Raw genomic sequence first — 18334 nt, 5'->3', positions numbered from 1 at the left:
GGTTATTTGTGTTTCTCTTATTTTTCTCTCTGTAATTTTTTTTATTTTTTTTTAAATCAGCTAGCCGTTTCTAAGTTTTAGCATTTCAAATTAACGGCAATTGGTTTTGTTTTATATATAATTGTTTTTGTTTTATGAAAGTAAGGGACGAGACGAGCAGGACGTTCAGCTGATGGTAATTGACACACCCTACCCATTACAATGCAGTGCCGCTCAGGATTCTTGAAAAGCCCAAAAATTCTGAGCGGCACTACAATTGCGCTCGTCACCTTGATGTGACGAGCGCAATTGTAGTTAATTAAGTTAGGAGCGCAATTAATGTTATATCTCATTTACCCTGAAATTTTGCTAGTTACGGCGCCCTTCAGACGCAAATACAGTAATGTTCACACATTACTGCTTCACGGCAGAAGTAGGCACCGTTGTGCTACCCACATTCTAGCCAGCTTCCTGTGCAAAGGAGCCTCCCACTGGTAATGTGTTTATAATCTACGTAATTTGTAGAATGCGTAAAACGTTTAGTGTGAACGAAATATTATTTATTTTATACTATGTCTTGGTATTCTTTATAATACCGAATAATATGTGTCAAAGACGAGATACGAAATTATGTGATTACTTGAATACTGCTAGAAAAGTTTAATGATTGATCCCTTTTTCACCGAGAATTAAAATTTATCAATTATATTTTATTATTATTTAAAATTATTTTAATCGGCTTGGGGCGAACAAAGTCTGAGATGTAGTAGTTATGTCTGATTGCTTGTGTCGTAATCTAAGAGTAATGAGTATTAAATACAATGACAGCTGACATATCTAAGATATATATTTGTTATGAAAGATGAAGATAATCTTATTTACAGGTAAGTTTACACATTACCGCTGCACTAACATATATTCAATATAGTATCTAAGGATTGTACACATAATCGACGTAAAGTATATAATGCAAAATAAAATTAATAGTGATTAGGAATACCTGAATGAAAAACATTACCATTGGTAACATATTGATGGAAATAAAATAAATTTTACCGAAAAATGTTGTGTATAGAAGCAGGTTTTAATTGAGGCCACTAGAACCAGAGGAGGTACCCCTTAAATTTATAAAGGTACATTATAATAATTTACTTACTGACTCAGATCACCCTGGTTCTTTCACAGTGATTGATTTTAACGGTTAGAAAACATATTTATGTTTTGAAAGATTATACCAGGCCACTATTGTTCTTAAGTCCGCAATCGAGTTGCTGCTATTTAGTAACAATCATTTTATGTTGTAATATCACTAGTTTGGGTGTACTCGACAGAAAACTTTTTATAAAGCGTGGCGACGTATGATTCGGGCAATTTTGACACTAGTCGATGTTTCACAACGGGCAATACATCACCAAAAACATCAGTATGATATCTGTGGTGTTGCCAAATATCGTCCACACAACATTATTTTTACAAGCACTCTATCGCAGGTAGAGAAGAAGAAATAAATCGAGATTTATATAGATATTTATCGACGACCTACAAAGCCCAGTGGTTAGTGACCCTGCCTACTGAGTCTCGGGTTCGAATCCCGGTAGGTGCAATCATTTATATAAAATGAATGTTTGTTTCCGAGTCATGGACGTTTATTTGTATTAATGTATCTTTAAGTTAGTATATTGTATTAAATATATCGTTATATTGCACCCAAAGGTGTCTAGGTAGTCTAGCCTATCTAGGCTATGCCTAGTTTGGGGTAAGATAATTTGTATAAAATAGTCACAATCAATTAAAAAAACAGTAGTTTGTTCATGTTCACCATAATGGTCTACATAGACAAGATAGAGAACACAAGAAGCTGTTTACTGGAAATTTAAAACTGTCCAAGTAGCAAAAGTTAAACGTCAGTCAAATGGCCGTAATTCATGCTGAACCGGTGTTTTATAAAGTTGAAGCCGATGTTTATGTAGACTCGAACTTCTTAGCAAACTTCTAAGCTTATTATGTCAAGTTTAAGTTTAAGGCCGTACATTTATTATATTAGACTTGCAATATGCAGCTACTTTGACAGCCTTTTCTTTTAACATCTTAATAATTTTTATATTCGAGGTTATGCAACGAAATATAAAAGCACTAGTATTTATGTGGTTAAATACAATACTCATTTACTGCGCTATATTACACAAAAATTACAATTTATGTTACTTACGTAAAAAATGCAACACTTCAGAATTATTACAATTATTTTACATTAAAAAGTTTATCCCTCAGAATAATGTACTTTCATCCATAATTTCAACGACTGTCTTACGAATTTCCGATGAGGCCACGTGTCCTGACGCGAGTTTAGCATTTTATACCCATCCTACGAAAAGTGATCAACGCCGCTAAGGAAGTTTTCAATTCAAAACTTAAACCATATTATGTGCTAAGCATACGCAGGTTTCATTATTTGCCTTTCAGTTGTGTATATACAAAATTTTGTATATAAGTATGCTAGTATCTACTTAATATACTAGCAAAAACAAAATTATTTAGCTTGAGTGTAAAGTTTGGCAAATTAGGAACATATTAGAGCTGCTACTGTAAGCCCATCAAAGAGAATAGTTATATGATTTAATTTATTTGTGAGCCTGTTGTTCGGTACGAAAGTTTAATTATCCAACTCTACAGTGTCACTTTGACGTGCTTTTCCGTTGAAATAGAGAGCCTTTGTGAAAAACGGCACGTAAATTGAACTTTCGATTTACTGCCGCGTGAACAAAGCAATCAAAGCGCATGGCAATCAACTGCCTTTGTTATCGATGAAAAATAAGTGACAAAGCATGCGTCAAACAGCGGCTTCACTATTAGCCGGAAAATTCAAGTGTTCATATCTACCGTCTCTTTTGAAGGTTCATATGCATATAACGCCGATCCACGAAATCTATAGCGAACCTACATTTTAATTTATAAACTTTGAAAATCATAATCCATAATAAAGAGTTACTAATTAATAAAAGATTAATAAATAATCTTTGAAGCTTAGATAAAAACAAAAAGGAAATGTGTATTCTATTGCTTCGAATAAAGTAATGAATTATAAATATTACGAGGGAAGTAACTCGCATCGTGGTAAATCCATACACGGAAGGAAGTTAAGCAGGATTGCTTAATGAATAATCTTCTTAATATTTGTTATTATTTTAAACAAGTTTTTGCTGTGCAAATCCGTTTGCTTTTAGTAAATGAAAAGATAATCTTTTTCAATCTACGCCCTGTTCATTATAGTGTTCTTTATCTTTATTTATTATTTTAATGAAGTGATAACTTCTTATGGAAGGGTAAACCGCTTCGTTACGCAACTGATACTTGCGTCAGTTAAAAAATCAATTGAAATAATTTTTAACCGTTTTAATTTTTTAAACAAAATGTTTGAAATATGCTCAGTAATATTATTTTTTAATCTCCAAGTGTATTCATTTATTTATTACTTACTTTAGTAATAAATAATAAATTAAAGCTTTCAGAAATTTTCTTCTTTTATTCGTAAGTATAGATATTAATAAATATTTCCAGCCGTCGTCAAATGATAGTATTGTGATCCAATCCCAAATTTCACACTCAATCGCGCGTAATATTATTAGAAAAGGATCCGAAATTTACGTCTCAGAAATTAATATTACAATTTCTAACCGTAGTATTATTATAATATTAATTTCTGAAGCAGAAATTTCTGTGTGATTTAGTCGTCATCCAAGTGTAATAAACAAATTTATATTTGCCTTAATATTATTTAATATTATATGAAAGTAATTCTGTCCGTCTGTTTCTCTTTCAGGGCGAATCTAACCCATAAGTAGCGCTGTTTTAATGCTTCTAGATAATTATCTCAAATCTATTACCATGTTCCTGCTTCAGTATTTACTAACTCCTAAAAAGTTAAAGAATAATGTAATTATGAATTATTATATAATTACTAGCTGACCCAGCAAACGTTGTATTGCCACATAAAGTAAAAAAAAATACTTACTGGCTTAATAAATAGATGACGATTGACATTTTACAATGACATAGATGTTACCAAGTAATAGATAAAGAAATCGAATAGATAAATATATATTTTAATTAATATATTTCATTCCTTTTTAATACTGTAGTTGTTAACAGTGCATGTAACGTGTATATTTATACCTAACACAGTCGGTCGGGTGTTTACACCCGAGCCCGACATATACCCGCTTCGGGGTCTTCAATACGTAAATGTATTTTCCTCGTCTCGAAAAAAAAAAACTAACAATTGAGATGTGCAACAATATATTATTATATTATGCTACATCCAACGAATAGGTATATTTCAAACTAAACAGTATTTTAGTAACTCTGTGATTGTTATTTTTTATATCCCAAGCCCTCTGTCTAATTGTCTTTTCGTCACGCAGTTCTTTTGTGTGCGTGTCACGAGTATTATACGAGGATAGAGCTGAAATTTCACTCGGACAAATTTTATTTAAAAATTCGGGGCAATTAACTTTTATATTACCTTCGGTACTGAACTACACAAATTTATTTATAAAATAGCGTCTATTTAATTAAATTTCATGGAGCTTTACACCAAAATTGATGTGCTATAATTTACTAATTACGCCCCTTGTCCAAATTTGGTGATAAATAAAAATTTGTCAAAAGTAATCCAATAACTCAAGCAACTCAATCTACTCCTCAAAATACGAGGTACAATATATACCAATAATTAAAATATCAACGAGTAAAATATTATTAAACGTATTTCTTTTGTGTTCACATAAATACTTTGCCACATTAATTAAGCAGACATTCAGTTGCAAACTTAGTTTGAAACACCAACCTGACTCGTTCAATTTGCTGTAAATTTAATGAAAATGGACGGACAAAGTGCAATTTGTGCGACTTTCCTCGTAATTTCTTGAATTAGCGTGAGTTAATTGCTAACTATCATTGTATGTGTTTGACGAAGACATTCTCCGAATGCTAGTCTCCTTAATACGCTTTGAACATAAGGGACGAGACAAGCAGGACGTTCAGCTGATGGTAATGATACGCCCTGCCCATTACAATGCAGTGCCGATTCTTCAGACATACGCTCTCATTTGAGGACAATTTATTTAAGTATTTTATTACTTAATTATTTTTAGTCGGCTATAATTTCGGCTACATTCACTTTTTTTTAAACTGTAATATTGAAATGGGCGGTACGAGGGCGGCACTGAAAATTTCGGGAATCAAGGAAGTGACACAACATTACTATTTAAAAATGTATTTATTGCTTTTCGAAGTATTCTCCGCGAAATTTGACACGTTTTTCCATACAATGGAACTAATCATTGAAGCAACCATTCTTATCATCAGGGCTTAGGTCGGGGCTGTACGGCGGATGGTCTAATAGTTCTGTGCGCGGTGTGAGAAATCGTGATGGAGGATGATGCGGCGGTTGCAGTTCTCTTTACGGAGTTCAGAAACGACCTGTGGCAAACAAATGCTAGCATACCATTCTGCATTAACCGTTCTTTGTCCCTCAAGAGGAATAGTCGCAACATGGCCGGTTTTGGAGGCAAACGTGGCCACGATTTTTTTGCAACACTCTGTGAACGAACAATTTTTGTTGGCTTTAACGCGAGCCGCTTTTTGCTCTTCACAGAGCAAATGCGGTATCCATCGGGAAGACAACTTTTTTACATGTCTAAAGTTTTTTAAATATCTAAAGTTGCCTGAATTTCGCGGTATGTCACATTTCGATCTTCTACAGTCAGCTTACGCACAGGATCAACGTTTTCTTTGGTGACTGCAGTTTTTGGACGACCTTGACGGGGATCATCACTGAGCTTGACACGTCCACGTTGAAATTCAGCAAACCAGCGATAAATTGTGGTTTTGGATGGGGCTTCATCACTAAATGCAGAAATCATCAAATCGTCCACACACTGTTTTGTGTTAAACCACTTGGAAAGTCATAATAAATCGTCGCTCTAGAATTTTCTCGAGTCAATTCCATTTTCTCAACGATTAAACAAGTTTGAAAAGACCTTGTGGCAAGACCGAGAATCTTTTTTTAAATAAATAAATGGTATTCCATTTTTAAAACCAAGGAGTTTTCAATTAAAAAGATTTTAATATGACACGAACAGTGGGAATATTCCATACCCGATACTTTTAGTGCAGCCCTCGTATTTTGTGTATTCTCATTGTTTTATTCCCTTCAAAATCATAGTGCAAAAATATTTGCACTAGAGCGTATTTAAAAATAGTATCGAAATTTTTCGTTTGGTTTTTTCTCGTTTGGCAGTTATTTATGTAGAGGTGCTTTTGGCAATGGGTTGTAAATACAGAGATAGAATACCGAGCATGTTGTACCTGAACATATTTCATACATTGAACGCCTGTATTTATGATGTTTTCAATTTAATCTGACCAACTTACGCTTGCTCGTAATGTTGTGTCTGACTGATGTGCTACATGAGTACATAGTTTTCAGTGAAGTAGGAATGTTACATTTCGATTTAACTATGTGAATTACAGGATGTGACACCTACCATAAACGTTAAAACTTCTTTAGGCGCGACTTGAGGGTAACTCAGATTTTTTACTTACGAAAGTAAGTAACTTCAGAAAAAAAAATCATTTGAAACTATTTTTAACTGTTAAAATAAAAGGTATTTTTTTAATTAAATCAAATTACTCAGTTATAAAATTTGAATATCTCCAAGTATATAATTGTTTATTTATTACTACTACTTTTGTATAATATATATATATATATATATTATAACTGATATATATATTTATAACAAATTTTATAACTGATATATATATATATATATATGTAAATTATTTACAAAGTTTTCAGATATTTTCCGACACTAGTGACATATTCAATAACAACGTTATATTGACATGTGCTAATACATATAGCCTTCAATTTCTAATTCTCTATTATTTCATTTAATAAGTGTAATTTTTGTAAATGTGAAGGTGGCATTAATGAATTTAAATTTATTTATATATCTGTAAAACATTCCTTAAACTAATTATTATTAAGTTTAACTTCAATCGCGCGTAAAGATTAAGTTCACGCGCATACTTTTTTTATAGTAGGACAAATCGGGCCGGGTTGAAAGTGGTTATCGTTGCGGTATAAATGTATTTAATGGTATTATCAAAAGAGTTTGATTTTCGATTTGTCTATAAACAAAAATAAATAAATTGAGAATTAAAATGAGATTATCCCGGAGAAAGTCACGGGCGCCTTATACAACGCTTATCTGTCACATTCATATAAACACCTTAGATCATCTATACGTCTAGGTAGACTATGATAGCCGTAAAAACGTCGAATAAAATTGAGTTTAGAACTAACCTCTATTTTGAGCATAGCACACACACTAACACAAAGTGTTAGTTTATACAAATCGCGAGTGTAAGACGTAGCTTGTCACGCACACTAAACCAATATTCCTGGCCTGTTTTAATCGGTTGTCTAACAGCAAGAGACTGTATCTAGACCATAAACTTAGTATATATACTATATTTATGATCTAGACGTATAAATTATTTAAGATACCAACCCACCATCACATAGATAAAACTGATGACCAGAACATAACATACCCGTTATGGAAATGACAAAAGCAGAAAATCTTTCTCAATATTTTCGTTCCATTTTTCACAATGACTCTATAAAGTGCAGTGAATCTACTTTCAACCGTCCTCTATATCTGGACGAAAATACTATCGTGGAACAATTTTCTCTTTTGAATTTCATATTGAGGCGTTACGTTATTCCATTTAAAAAATTGGCCGGCCAGTTCATGCTTTTAATTAATTTAATTAAATTAAAATTTGCAGTTGCAAATGATAGCGGGTAATAAATGAGAAATTTATTTTGAAGCGTTGGAAAGTTTGCGTAAAGCTAACTTCAAGATATCTTGCCTTGCTCTAAATAAAAATAAGAATCTTTTTAAATTGAATTAATTAATTCTAAGTTGTTAAAACTATAATAGTCTGTTGCTTGTTTTCAAACTCTTTGAGTGGCAGAATTAGAAAAACACAGACTTGTTTGAAGTAAATAGTTTTTAGATACATTGAGTACTTACTTTCAGCAAGGGAAAAACAAGGTGCTTTGAATGCACACATAGATTATATGCCATTTCGTTGTTTTTAGTATGTAGTAGTTATTCATGTAAATTAAAATACTATATATGTATTTATAGGAATCTATATAAAATAAATGATGCATGCATTATTTTGACTCCTTTGTGATACTGAAGATGCATGCTGAAAGTTTTGCTCGGAGAAGAAGTGAACAACGATGAAACGAATATCATTTAGTAGAAAGTAATTAAATAATTTCAATAGTTCAATCATTTTTATTTTCTATTTAAAATTTCAGACAAGTGTCAGATTGTCAGTTAGCAAATTAAAAAGGTCATTTGGTAACTTTTCTCTCCATTATTTTATCTCACGGTGCAAGGGAAATTTTATTTTTCAACAACGTGTTTTGTTATTTTTTGCTGCTGCAAATAATTTATGTTTATTTAATATTATGTTTTATTATTCTCAGGTAATAACATCAACAGTCAGGAAGTTACGGCCCTATCGGTATCGCAGCGTGGCGGAAATCGGAACAAGGTATGTTTTTATCTATTTATAAAAATGTTATCTATTTGTTTGTGAGTAGATTTCTTCAAGTGTAATCAGCGTAAAGAGAATACGTAAGAGGTATAAAAGGCATTTATTTTCTCAAAATTGATTCCTTTAGAATTCTTTTTGATGTCATAGTACGTCATGGTACGTCCCAGGCTCGTAGGTGTCGAAACAGGTGACCACTTGTAGTCATGCTGAACACGGAAGACAGGCGTGAAGTAACAGCCAAGTTCTGCTGGCGTTTAAGGACCATTTATGCATCGTACCGGGATGTTCCTTAAGATGGAGATGTAGACCTTTGGTGTTGCAGGTATCTTGCAAGTTTATCCGCTGCATCATTACCCAACGAAGCACTGTGTCCCTTGATACATTGCAGAGTTACCCGACGGCTACCTAACATCGCACTACATGTCATAAACTTATATTCCACCATCACCATCTGGATGTGTACGTACGGTTTTACAGTATTTTTCTTTGTCCTACCACTAAACTGTAGTAAACATGTCTGCACGGTTGTCCGAGACACGATAAACTATAGGGTTACTTTTTACCAGTATGATGGTTTCTCCTCCCAATTAAGATTAAGAGTATTCGTTTTACAATTATAATATATTTTTATTTTACATAATAATTTATAGAATGAGATTATATAAAATTTCGTATTAAAAAAACATACCGACGAATTGAGAACTTCCTCCTTTTTTGAAGTCGGTTAAAAATAGGTTCGTTTTTAACCCGGATATTACTGGACATGGAAAAATGTGTTCGATTTTGTCATTTCCTCTAATAATACTATAAATAATATTGAAATAAAATCCTTCTCCCCCAGGAAAGGAGGAGTGTATTGTTCTTATAAAGTAACAGTAGTGAAATGAATTTCTATTGATTCTATATGACTATTGTTTTGGATGATTCGTTAAATAAATCAGTTATATCTACGAAATACAACTTATTTTACTTCTATATTCATAAAATATATATATATATATATATAAATAGGGCGAAAAAAAATTATAGACAGATTCTATTCATAGATTTTTCAATGAGAAAACAATACCCTGTAGCTTTATCATAGCAATCGAACGGTTTCATCGTAAGAACTATTTTTTGCTACATAACATAGCAATAAAAGGACGAATATGAATTTCAATATTTTTAATTCAAAATTAATAATTTTTTTATCGAATGCACAAAATGAGTCTCATTCTGATGAATACAAAGTCGACTCTGTTGATTATTTATACTACAATACTTAGAATAATATGTCTGTCCTGTTTGTGTTCGTGGACACTTTCATACCAGTTCTTAAAAAATAATTTTTTTACGTAAATCCATAAAAAAGTCTAACAGAGTTAGATATGGGTATTTCGGCGGCCATCTAGAGTATTTTTTCTCGTGTATGTGTAATTATTTAAAAAACTCTGAACACAGTACAAATTGCTTTTTTTTTAAATTAAAATGAAGTCTTCTTTCAGTAAAATGTTTCATCTACTATATTTAAGGTACCTGTTACATGTGGCTTTACCTTGGGACGCCCTGTATAATTGTAATTGTGTATGAGTAAATTATTGTGAGAAAGCTCATGATCGCTCGGAGGACAATGGAGATGGCTATGCACGGAGTTTCCCTGCGAGAAATGAGGAGATCCGTAGGAGAACCAAAGTTACCGACATAGTACAAATGATTGCGAAGCTGTATTGGCAGTCGGCAGGGCACATTGATTGAAGGACAGATGGCCGTTGGGGCAGTAAAGTCCTCGAATGGCGACCACGACCGACAATCAGGTCAAGATCGCTGGAATTCGTTGGATGAGGGCAGCGCAGGACCGATCGTCGTGGAAATCTTTGGGGGAGGCCTTTGTCCAGCAGTCGTCTTCCGGCTGATGATGAGTAAATTGTAAAATTTTGAATGATCGCGCTACAGTCGACTCGAGCGGACTGTAGGAAAACGAGCGTTACGTTAGCGTAACGTTTAGTATAATTCAGCGCAACTAAAGAATTTTTCACTTTAGATATTATTTCAAGTTAAATATTGTTCGTATTTAACAGTTTGTTTTTTCAGGCGAAACTGGATCAATGTCCGGTCATCAGGCAGAGCTACGCGGAAATCGACACCACATCAATTTTCTCCTTGTTTGACTTTCAGGTAATGTTTTCATAATTTGTTGTGCTTATATTATATTATCTTCAGCTATTGTCTTCTTGATTTGAGAAATACTTCTGTATTCATTTTAGTAATAAAATATTTCGGTCTTAGAATTATTATGTAGGTACGTTTATTAAAACGCTTTATTTTTTGCTTTTATTTACGATTGGCAACTCTCCTGTGATTCATCTGCTGCTACAACAGAGTATCGGATACGGTGATCATATACCATCGGATGATCCTTACGGTCGTTTGAATTTCTCTTCCAAAAAAAATGATTTACTGATATAAGAGTAATGTGGAGTTAAAGACGCAGAGTCAATCATTGAGTAGGAAATGTTGAAGTGTCCAAACGGATATGTAGGAGAGGATGGTTCAATTAAATTGACTGCACAATTTTCAAGAGCGTATCTAAACATCCGTAAGGTTTCGCAATACCAATAGCATTGCAAACGAACGTAGCAATGTCAATAGAATATTAATATTTGTGAGTGAAAAACTAAATGCTCACCTTAATATATTAATAAAAAAAAATATTCTTTTAATACATTGTTCAGTTAGATAATTTATACGTCTAGATAATTAACTGTAACAGCTCGAAAAATATCTATTTCTGATCGCGAGTGTAAGACGCGCACTAAAGTAATAAACCTGTCCTGTTGTTATGCGTTGTTAGCAAGACGTATAAATTATCTAAGAGTTTTCTAATAGTTATTCCGAATCTAATGAGCCATCAATCATATTCTTAGGGGCTTTATCAAGAATTAAAACGTTGTTGAACCTAGCCTCGTACCTATCTATATCAGTTAATTGTGTTATATTTATAACCGACTTCAAAAAGGAGGAGGTAATACATATTGATAGCTTTTAAGTCGGTGCCAAGCCAAAGGTACCTACACTCGCCACGCGTGACTTTGAGCGGTGTAGCTTCGTCTAGAAAAAAACCCAAGCGGGCAGACACGCGCGGCTAGATATCCTTTTAAGTTTTATTTTGTTTAGGGCTTGGCACCGACTTAAAACCTATCAATAGGAAGCACATATAAATAATAGTATCTTATTAATATTAAAGGTAAAGGTTTGCATAAGACGTGTATTAAATTTAATTTTTAGTTATTTGACACTTTTCATTTTTGAAGTCGGTTCTTTTAAACTTAGTTTTTTTTTATTAAAAGTATATTCTGCACCATTAATTGTATTAACCAATCCTTTAATTGTGATTTGGAATCAAGATTACTGCCAATAAATATATCAGAGACCACCGGTTTCACCAAATCTTTGGACATTTGGCACTGTTCTTCCTACTTAACAATTATAATATGGCAGTAGGTACATGATATCAGATAGAACTGTCAAATTTTATATTCATTTATTGGTTATACAAGTTGCTAGTTGTCACCGCGATAAAATGTCGTCACCGGTGAAATTGAAACAATATATACAAATTAACTTTGCTTTAAAAATAATAATATGTCGAGCGTAGGTCACGCCTTGAATTTTACTTGGATGTTGAGAGTTATGAAAACAGTATCTCAATACCCATCTAGGTATTTTAAACAAAACCCTGCACTGAAATGCGTGATATTAGTACAAACGCCTACCATAGACTAAGTGAGTTGACTACAGCTGGCCATAAATCATGTAAAAAACAATCATGGTGAAACGTCTTCTCTTATACGTAGTACATATTTTTTTTATAGAAAAGGAGGCCAAGGAGCGTATGTGTCACCTGGTGTTAAGTGATCACCGCCGCCCACATTCTTTTGCAACACCAGAGGAATTTTTAAGGAAGGTGTACGCGCATTTTTTTAAGGTACCCATGTCGTATCGTCACTGAAACACCGCACAGGGAAGAAAGTTCCTTGAAAACCGCACTGTTGAAAACAGCCACACATCCAGATGGTGGGGATGATATCCTAATATGTGGCGTGTCGTACGAAGGTGATATTAGGATATTACATCTGTGAGACCTCATAATCATTAAAGCCTTTTCATGCATCAACATTTTTATTACAACTTGCTCTATAAACGCGAATAATATCGCCAATACGGTTTCACAAAGTTATGATGAGAAAAGGAATTACACACAGCATTTCAATCTCGTTTCTCGCGAGTGAAGCCGCTGATACTACTTTGTGTCGACTTATGCATGTTTGTGAAACTTTGTAAAACTCCGTACCGACGTATTCACCGAATAATATATTATTTTCGATGTTAGCCGTAATAGTTGTTGTAAGTTAACTACTATGCAATACTTTCTTCTATCCTTTGGGGCTATGTTTTCTTGGGTCCCGTCGGCACGTATCCGCTTGGCGAGTCATATTCCGAAACCAGAATGCCCAGGTCCTAATGAATCATTAAGAGAAAAATTCAAAGAAATACACATTATACTGTTGCCTTTCAATATATTCTTGAAAATATTTTGTATGTACTTAAGTGAATTTTCAAGAAACTGTTATAACCATAATGTTAACACCAGGAACAAACTTAGTTAGTAGTTAGTTGTGGGGCGATGTTATATGCTTTTATATAAAGATCCCAGAAAATGTTCAAAACAATTATTAAAAGACGTTTATTTGGCAAAGGTTACTATAACATATAAATTAATTTCTTAATGATACCACAGTCTGGCATTAGAGCGCCCGCACTCAGGCTATTTAAATTATTAATTTGAATGTAACGATATTTTATATTTAAAAAGCAAAAAAGAAGCCCTCTAAGTTTCTTGCGCCCGTTTTTCTCAAGTCTGAGGCGTTCATTTCCGAATGGGTAAGTAGTTTTTGACTTTCAATAAGTGATTTTATATCCAACTTTGAATACAAATATTTTCAAATTGAAGAAAGTGAAAACACGTCACTTATATAGCATTTAGCTTAATACCAGATTAGAGAGATCTTGTCGTTTACTAAAACTTTAAGCTCGATGAAACAAACGAAATATCTTTAATAAAAGGAATTGAAACATTATTTGATTACAATTTTATAGTGCACTTATATTTCTGTGTCCCTTATTCGCGAAATTAAATTGGCGCCAACTTAGGGCGCCTCTCATAAATTGCTCTTTTCATCTTGAGACTTTCATGGAACGTCTAGGTTCAAAAGCAAGGCTCTCTGTTTTTACTTCCGTATTAATACTACGCTACGGTGTAAACTGTAAATAAAGAGTAGTTTTCATTTAACAGTAATTACGGCGTAAAATGCAGGCGTATTCCAGCTTCTTACATTCAATATTTGATTAATTTTTACGTGATTTTTATTTATTATTTTTAAAGTAACAATTCCTTCAGAATTTTGAGCATTGTATTTTGTTGTTATTAAACCGCCGCTCAGGACGATTGAATAACTCAAAAATTCTAAGCGGCACAACAACTGCGCTCGGCACACCTTGAGACATAAGTTTTCAAGTCTCATTTGCCCAGTTATTTCACTTTCGGCGCCCTTCAGACCAAAACACAGTATTGCTTACACATTACTGCTCCACGTCCGAAATAGGCGCCATTGTGGTACCCATAATCTAGCCGGCATCCGGTGCAAAATGCAAAAATCCCACTGGTAGAAGTACTCTAGGCAACTCATGTCGTGTGTGACTGATCTTTGTCAATTGTCAATCAGAATATTATCATCTCTTTCTCACGCTTTGTTAGTATATACGCTAGTAAATAGTAAGTCTATGATATCGCTTGTTTAGGTAATGTCGATTCGAGTGAGGCTTGCTTGGTGTGCAATGTGCATATAGTTGTGTTTCTTATTATTAACTGGACATAGTTCCTCAAAACCGTCCCAAGCCACAAAATTCACATTTTAGGGAATTCGTGTTTAAAGTTTGATAAATATTTGTGTATTCCATCCATGGGTTGGGTTGACTACTAAGTCATCATGTCATTTAAAGAGAATGAAATATTTAATGAATCACGTGACCAGTTGTTGTGTTCTTAATTCAATTTGGACATCATTTTTGGTTTGGAACGTTTTTCTGGAATTACGTCACACCTTTGCCTCTTGCGCTATACCCCGCTGTATGATATCTATAAGTCGAATAGCGGTATAAAGTGTATATAGTTAATAATATCAATACGAAATTCCTAAAAGCGGATTAAAGAAGCCGAAGAAAGGTCCATAAATGAAAGTCATGAGTGATCCTCGAACAAAAAGAAAATAAACCGTTCGTTACAAAGAGATTTACTGATATTACAAAGAAAGCAAAAATAAGAAAATAATAAGAATGTGGCAGTTTTATTTAATTGAACTTAACGCACTGTAGCCAGAGGTCTACGGTCCAACCTATAATATCGCGATCGTAGTTGTAAAACTCAATTTATATTACAATTGTCGGTACTTTCGAAAAGTGCTAGACTGCTGTGATTTCAAAAAATAATAAAAAAAAAATTAAGTGCGACTTTGCGTAGTTTTTAGAAAATACTGGAGAGGTAAGTGTTAAATTTTTATCATATTACATTGATTTAAGTATATTTTACGTTCTCACTTGATTTTGACGATTTTTTGTGTTTGTTGCCGTTGGTCTACATCAGGCGAAAATTGTTGTTATTTAGTTTGATACGCAGATTGTGTATTGCTTTTATTATGTTCTATGATGCTCTCGCAAGCGTTCTCTTCGCGACGAGGACATACCTTCTGCACTAATAGATGGTACAGAGAGTAAAGACGGGTTAGATGTCGACAATGATATCCTTGTAGACCCTGATTTTGTACCTGAATTGGAAATTTTTGAAGAAGAGGTTTCAGACATGGATATTGTTGTGGATGCCATAATTAAGACTCTACAAGACGACAATGAAAACCCATCCCACAGTACAGGGACTGTACCATCACGTGAAACTTCAGATCAACCGTCTCAAACTAAGAAACCAAGAAAATCTGCTAAAGCAAATCCAGCCAAACTAAATTTGTATTAGAAACAGAATAATCTTCAGTTGAATGAGGATCAGCGAATGTTTACTGGTAACAAATACTTGGGCCCTGATATTCTGGAGATGGACACCCCTATACAATTCTTTTTACATCTGTTTTCACAAGAACTGGTCAAGAAATTTTCCGAAGACGACAAGTTTCTATCCTAATAGTACTTTTCGGGAGTCTGAAGAGGAAGTCAGGCAGTTCGTTGTGCAATTACCTAGAGTTACACTGGTTAATAACTGGAGCCCTATACTCGTAACACCTCTTATACAGAAACCATGACATTGAATAAAACTATGCACTTCAATGACAATTCGAAACAACTTCCAAGGGAGCATCCTGATCATGACCGAATTTACAAAATACGTCCAGTGGTAGAATCTCTGAATGAGGCTTATAGCAAAGTAAGTGCCAATGGAAGAACACCTTTTTGTGGATGAGCAAATGGGTTCCACAAAACACGAAATACATTGAGGTACAACCCCAACAAACCCCACAAGTCGGGCTTTAAAGTCTACGTTTTGAGTTGTGTTTCTGGTTTTGCAAAAAACAGAGATTGAAATTGGTAAGGAAAATGTCGTCTTATACAGATTTAGGAGCCTCATCCGATGTCGTGGCTAGCAGATATGATCCCAAGGCACCAGGACTTTTAGGCTTTATTTTGATAACTATTTTATTTCCCTCCGGTTGTTAGAAAATCTAGCTATTGTGTAGCCTTATGCTACACAAAAAATAAGAATTGCTTGTGAAACTTCCACCTCGTAGAATAAGGTTCCCTTATGTTAATTTTGTGTTTGACGTGTATTTTATTTCTTCATGACACTATCGAATCCTAAATATAAAAAAAGTCCATGTTTATAAGTGACAGACGGATAATATTTTTTCATCATTACAGATAAAAATGAAAGGCTAGTAGTAAGGGATTGACTTAAGAAGAGCTAAGCCGATTTACTTAGAATTATATTTTTTAAGAAGAATAACGAGAAAATTGCTCGGATTACCTATTTTTGAAGTGAAAACTTGTTTATCCCAAGAAACTAGGCGTTGATCATTTTTCTTGGGATGGGTATAAAATGTTAAAGAAAATTGGTAAGGATAAGTTAGTAAAATAATTGTAATAGTTCTGAAGTGTTTAATATTTTATGTAATATAAATTGTCATTTTTGTGGCCGATAAGTGAATATTGTATCTGGCCACATAAATGCTAGTATTTTTATACTGATAAATAAAGCAATTCGTGCGACATTATTCCCTTACAATTCCAAAATATTCAAAAATTCACAACGTTAATTTACAAGTTTTCACTTCTGTCGGCAATGAGCTGAGTGCAACCCGTTATTTTTTTTTTACTTGGTCACCAGGGGAATCGCAAGAGTTGTTAAAAAACGTTAATGTGGTAAAGGTTACTGTAACATAAATGACTTTCATAATGATGCCACAGATTGGGAATGGAGTGACCGCCCTCAGGCTATTAAATAATAAGTTTAATTGTACAATATTAGTTCGTAAACATATTTATTCGATGAAAAAAAAAGCCCGCTGAGTTTGTTGCGCCCATTCTTCTTCTCAGGTCTGAGGCATTCATTTTGGAATGGGTGGTAGTTTTAGACTTTCAATAAGTGATGTCACATCCTATTTTGAATAAAAATATTTGAATTTGAATTTGAACTTACCGATGTTTTACTTTCTTGTACTTCTTACATGCATATACACGCCTTTGTTGAAGGTACCCTGTTTGGACTCTCCACATAAAGGGAACGGTTTTGGTGATTTTAGCAGAGGGATAATATGTAAGAACTCTGTCATGTTGTGGCGGAATTTTTGAGTGGTATGAATGCCGGTTCGCGACACTAACCCATGAGAAAAATAGTGATATAGTATGTATTGGTGTCGACAGGCGGCCGCTTGTCGCCACAATAAAAAACCTTTAGTCTCACGGCACTCATGGGTCTGGGCTGTCCCTATCATTTACCTGAACTTGTCAGGACACTATTTGGTTAAGAATAACAAGTGAATATGTAGGTAGCTAAGCTTTTGTATGATTTTATAACTTAAGCTTTACTGTGGCCACATAATTTTTGAATATTTGAAATTGAAACATTTTCTTTGACTTTATTTTGAGAACAATTAACATGCAATATATGGGGTTTAGACTCAGCCAGAGGTTTAAGCTGTTCGGTAATATTCAGTCAGAATTGGAATAGTTCGTTCCCTTATTTCTCTCATAAAGTTTCAAACACTCGACACAAAGGCCTGTCTGGTAGACGTATTTGCGGCCGATTCCCCTGCGGAATAGTATTATATTTTATGGTACAAAATAGTTATATTATATTTATTTTTTTAGTTTACCTATAATCACAACGCCTCCGTACAACTCTATTTTAACTTTGGACAAGGGTGATTCACAAAGCGAGTGTTAAACGTGAACAAACTTTACGATACTTGCATTTGTGGGCGGTGGTTCGTTGCCTTATCAGAAATTCATATTTTACTAAACATATATTCCCACTCAAAACACTTATATAAAAACCGCTCGTCAGTTTGTCACTGTTATAAAAAACCAAACTCTCGAGAATATCTTGGAAAGGGACACAATATTTTTTGTTAGTTATAATTTTATCGACTTTTCTAAAATGTTTTTC

The 18334-nt window shown here is 33.8% G+C and overlaps 1 protein-coding gene across 2 annotated transcripts in view; it reads left to right on the top strand.

Annotated features, from left to right (window-relative positions):
* The window catches only part of LOC126978385 (alpha-mannosidase 2), a 120491-nt gene that overhangs the window by 81291 nt on the left and 20866 nt on the right, over window positions 1-18334 (top strand). For both annotated transcript variants that reach the window (XM_050827147.1, XM_050827146.1), the window contains exons 3-4: window positions 8555-8622; window positions 10699-10782. In XM_050827147.1, coding sequence (XP_050683104.1) covers window positions 8555-8622; window positions 10699-10782 — 152 coding nt within the window. The remainder of the gene's footprint in view (window positions 1-8554; window positions 8623-10698; window positions 10783-18334) is intronic.

Source organism: Leptidea sinapis, chromosome Z (genome assembly GCF_905404315.1).
Source record: "Leptidea sinapis chromosome Z, ilLepSina1.1, whole genome shotgun sequence".
Lineage (NCBI taxonomy): Eukaryota > Metazoa > Arthropoda > Insecta > Lepidoptera > Pieridae > Leptidea > Leptidea sinapis.
This window is presented reverse-complemented; position numbering and strand designations above follow the sequence as displayed.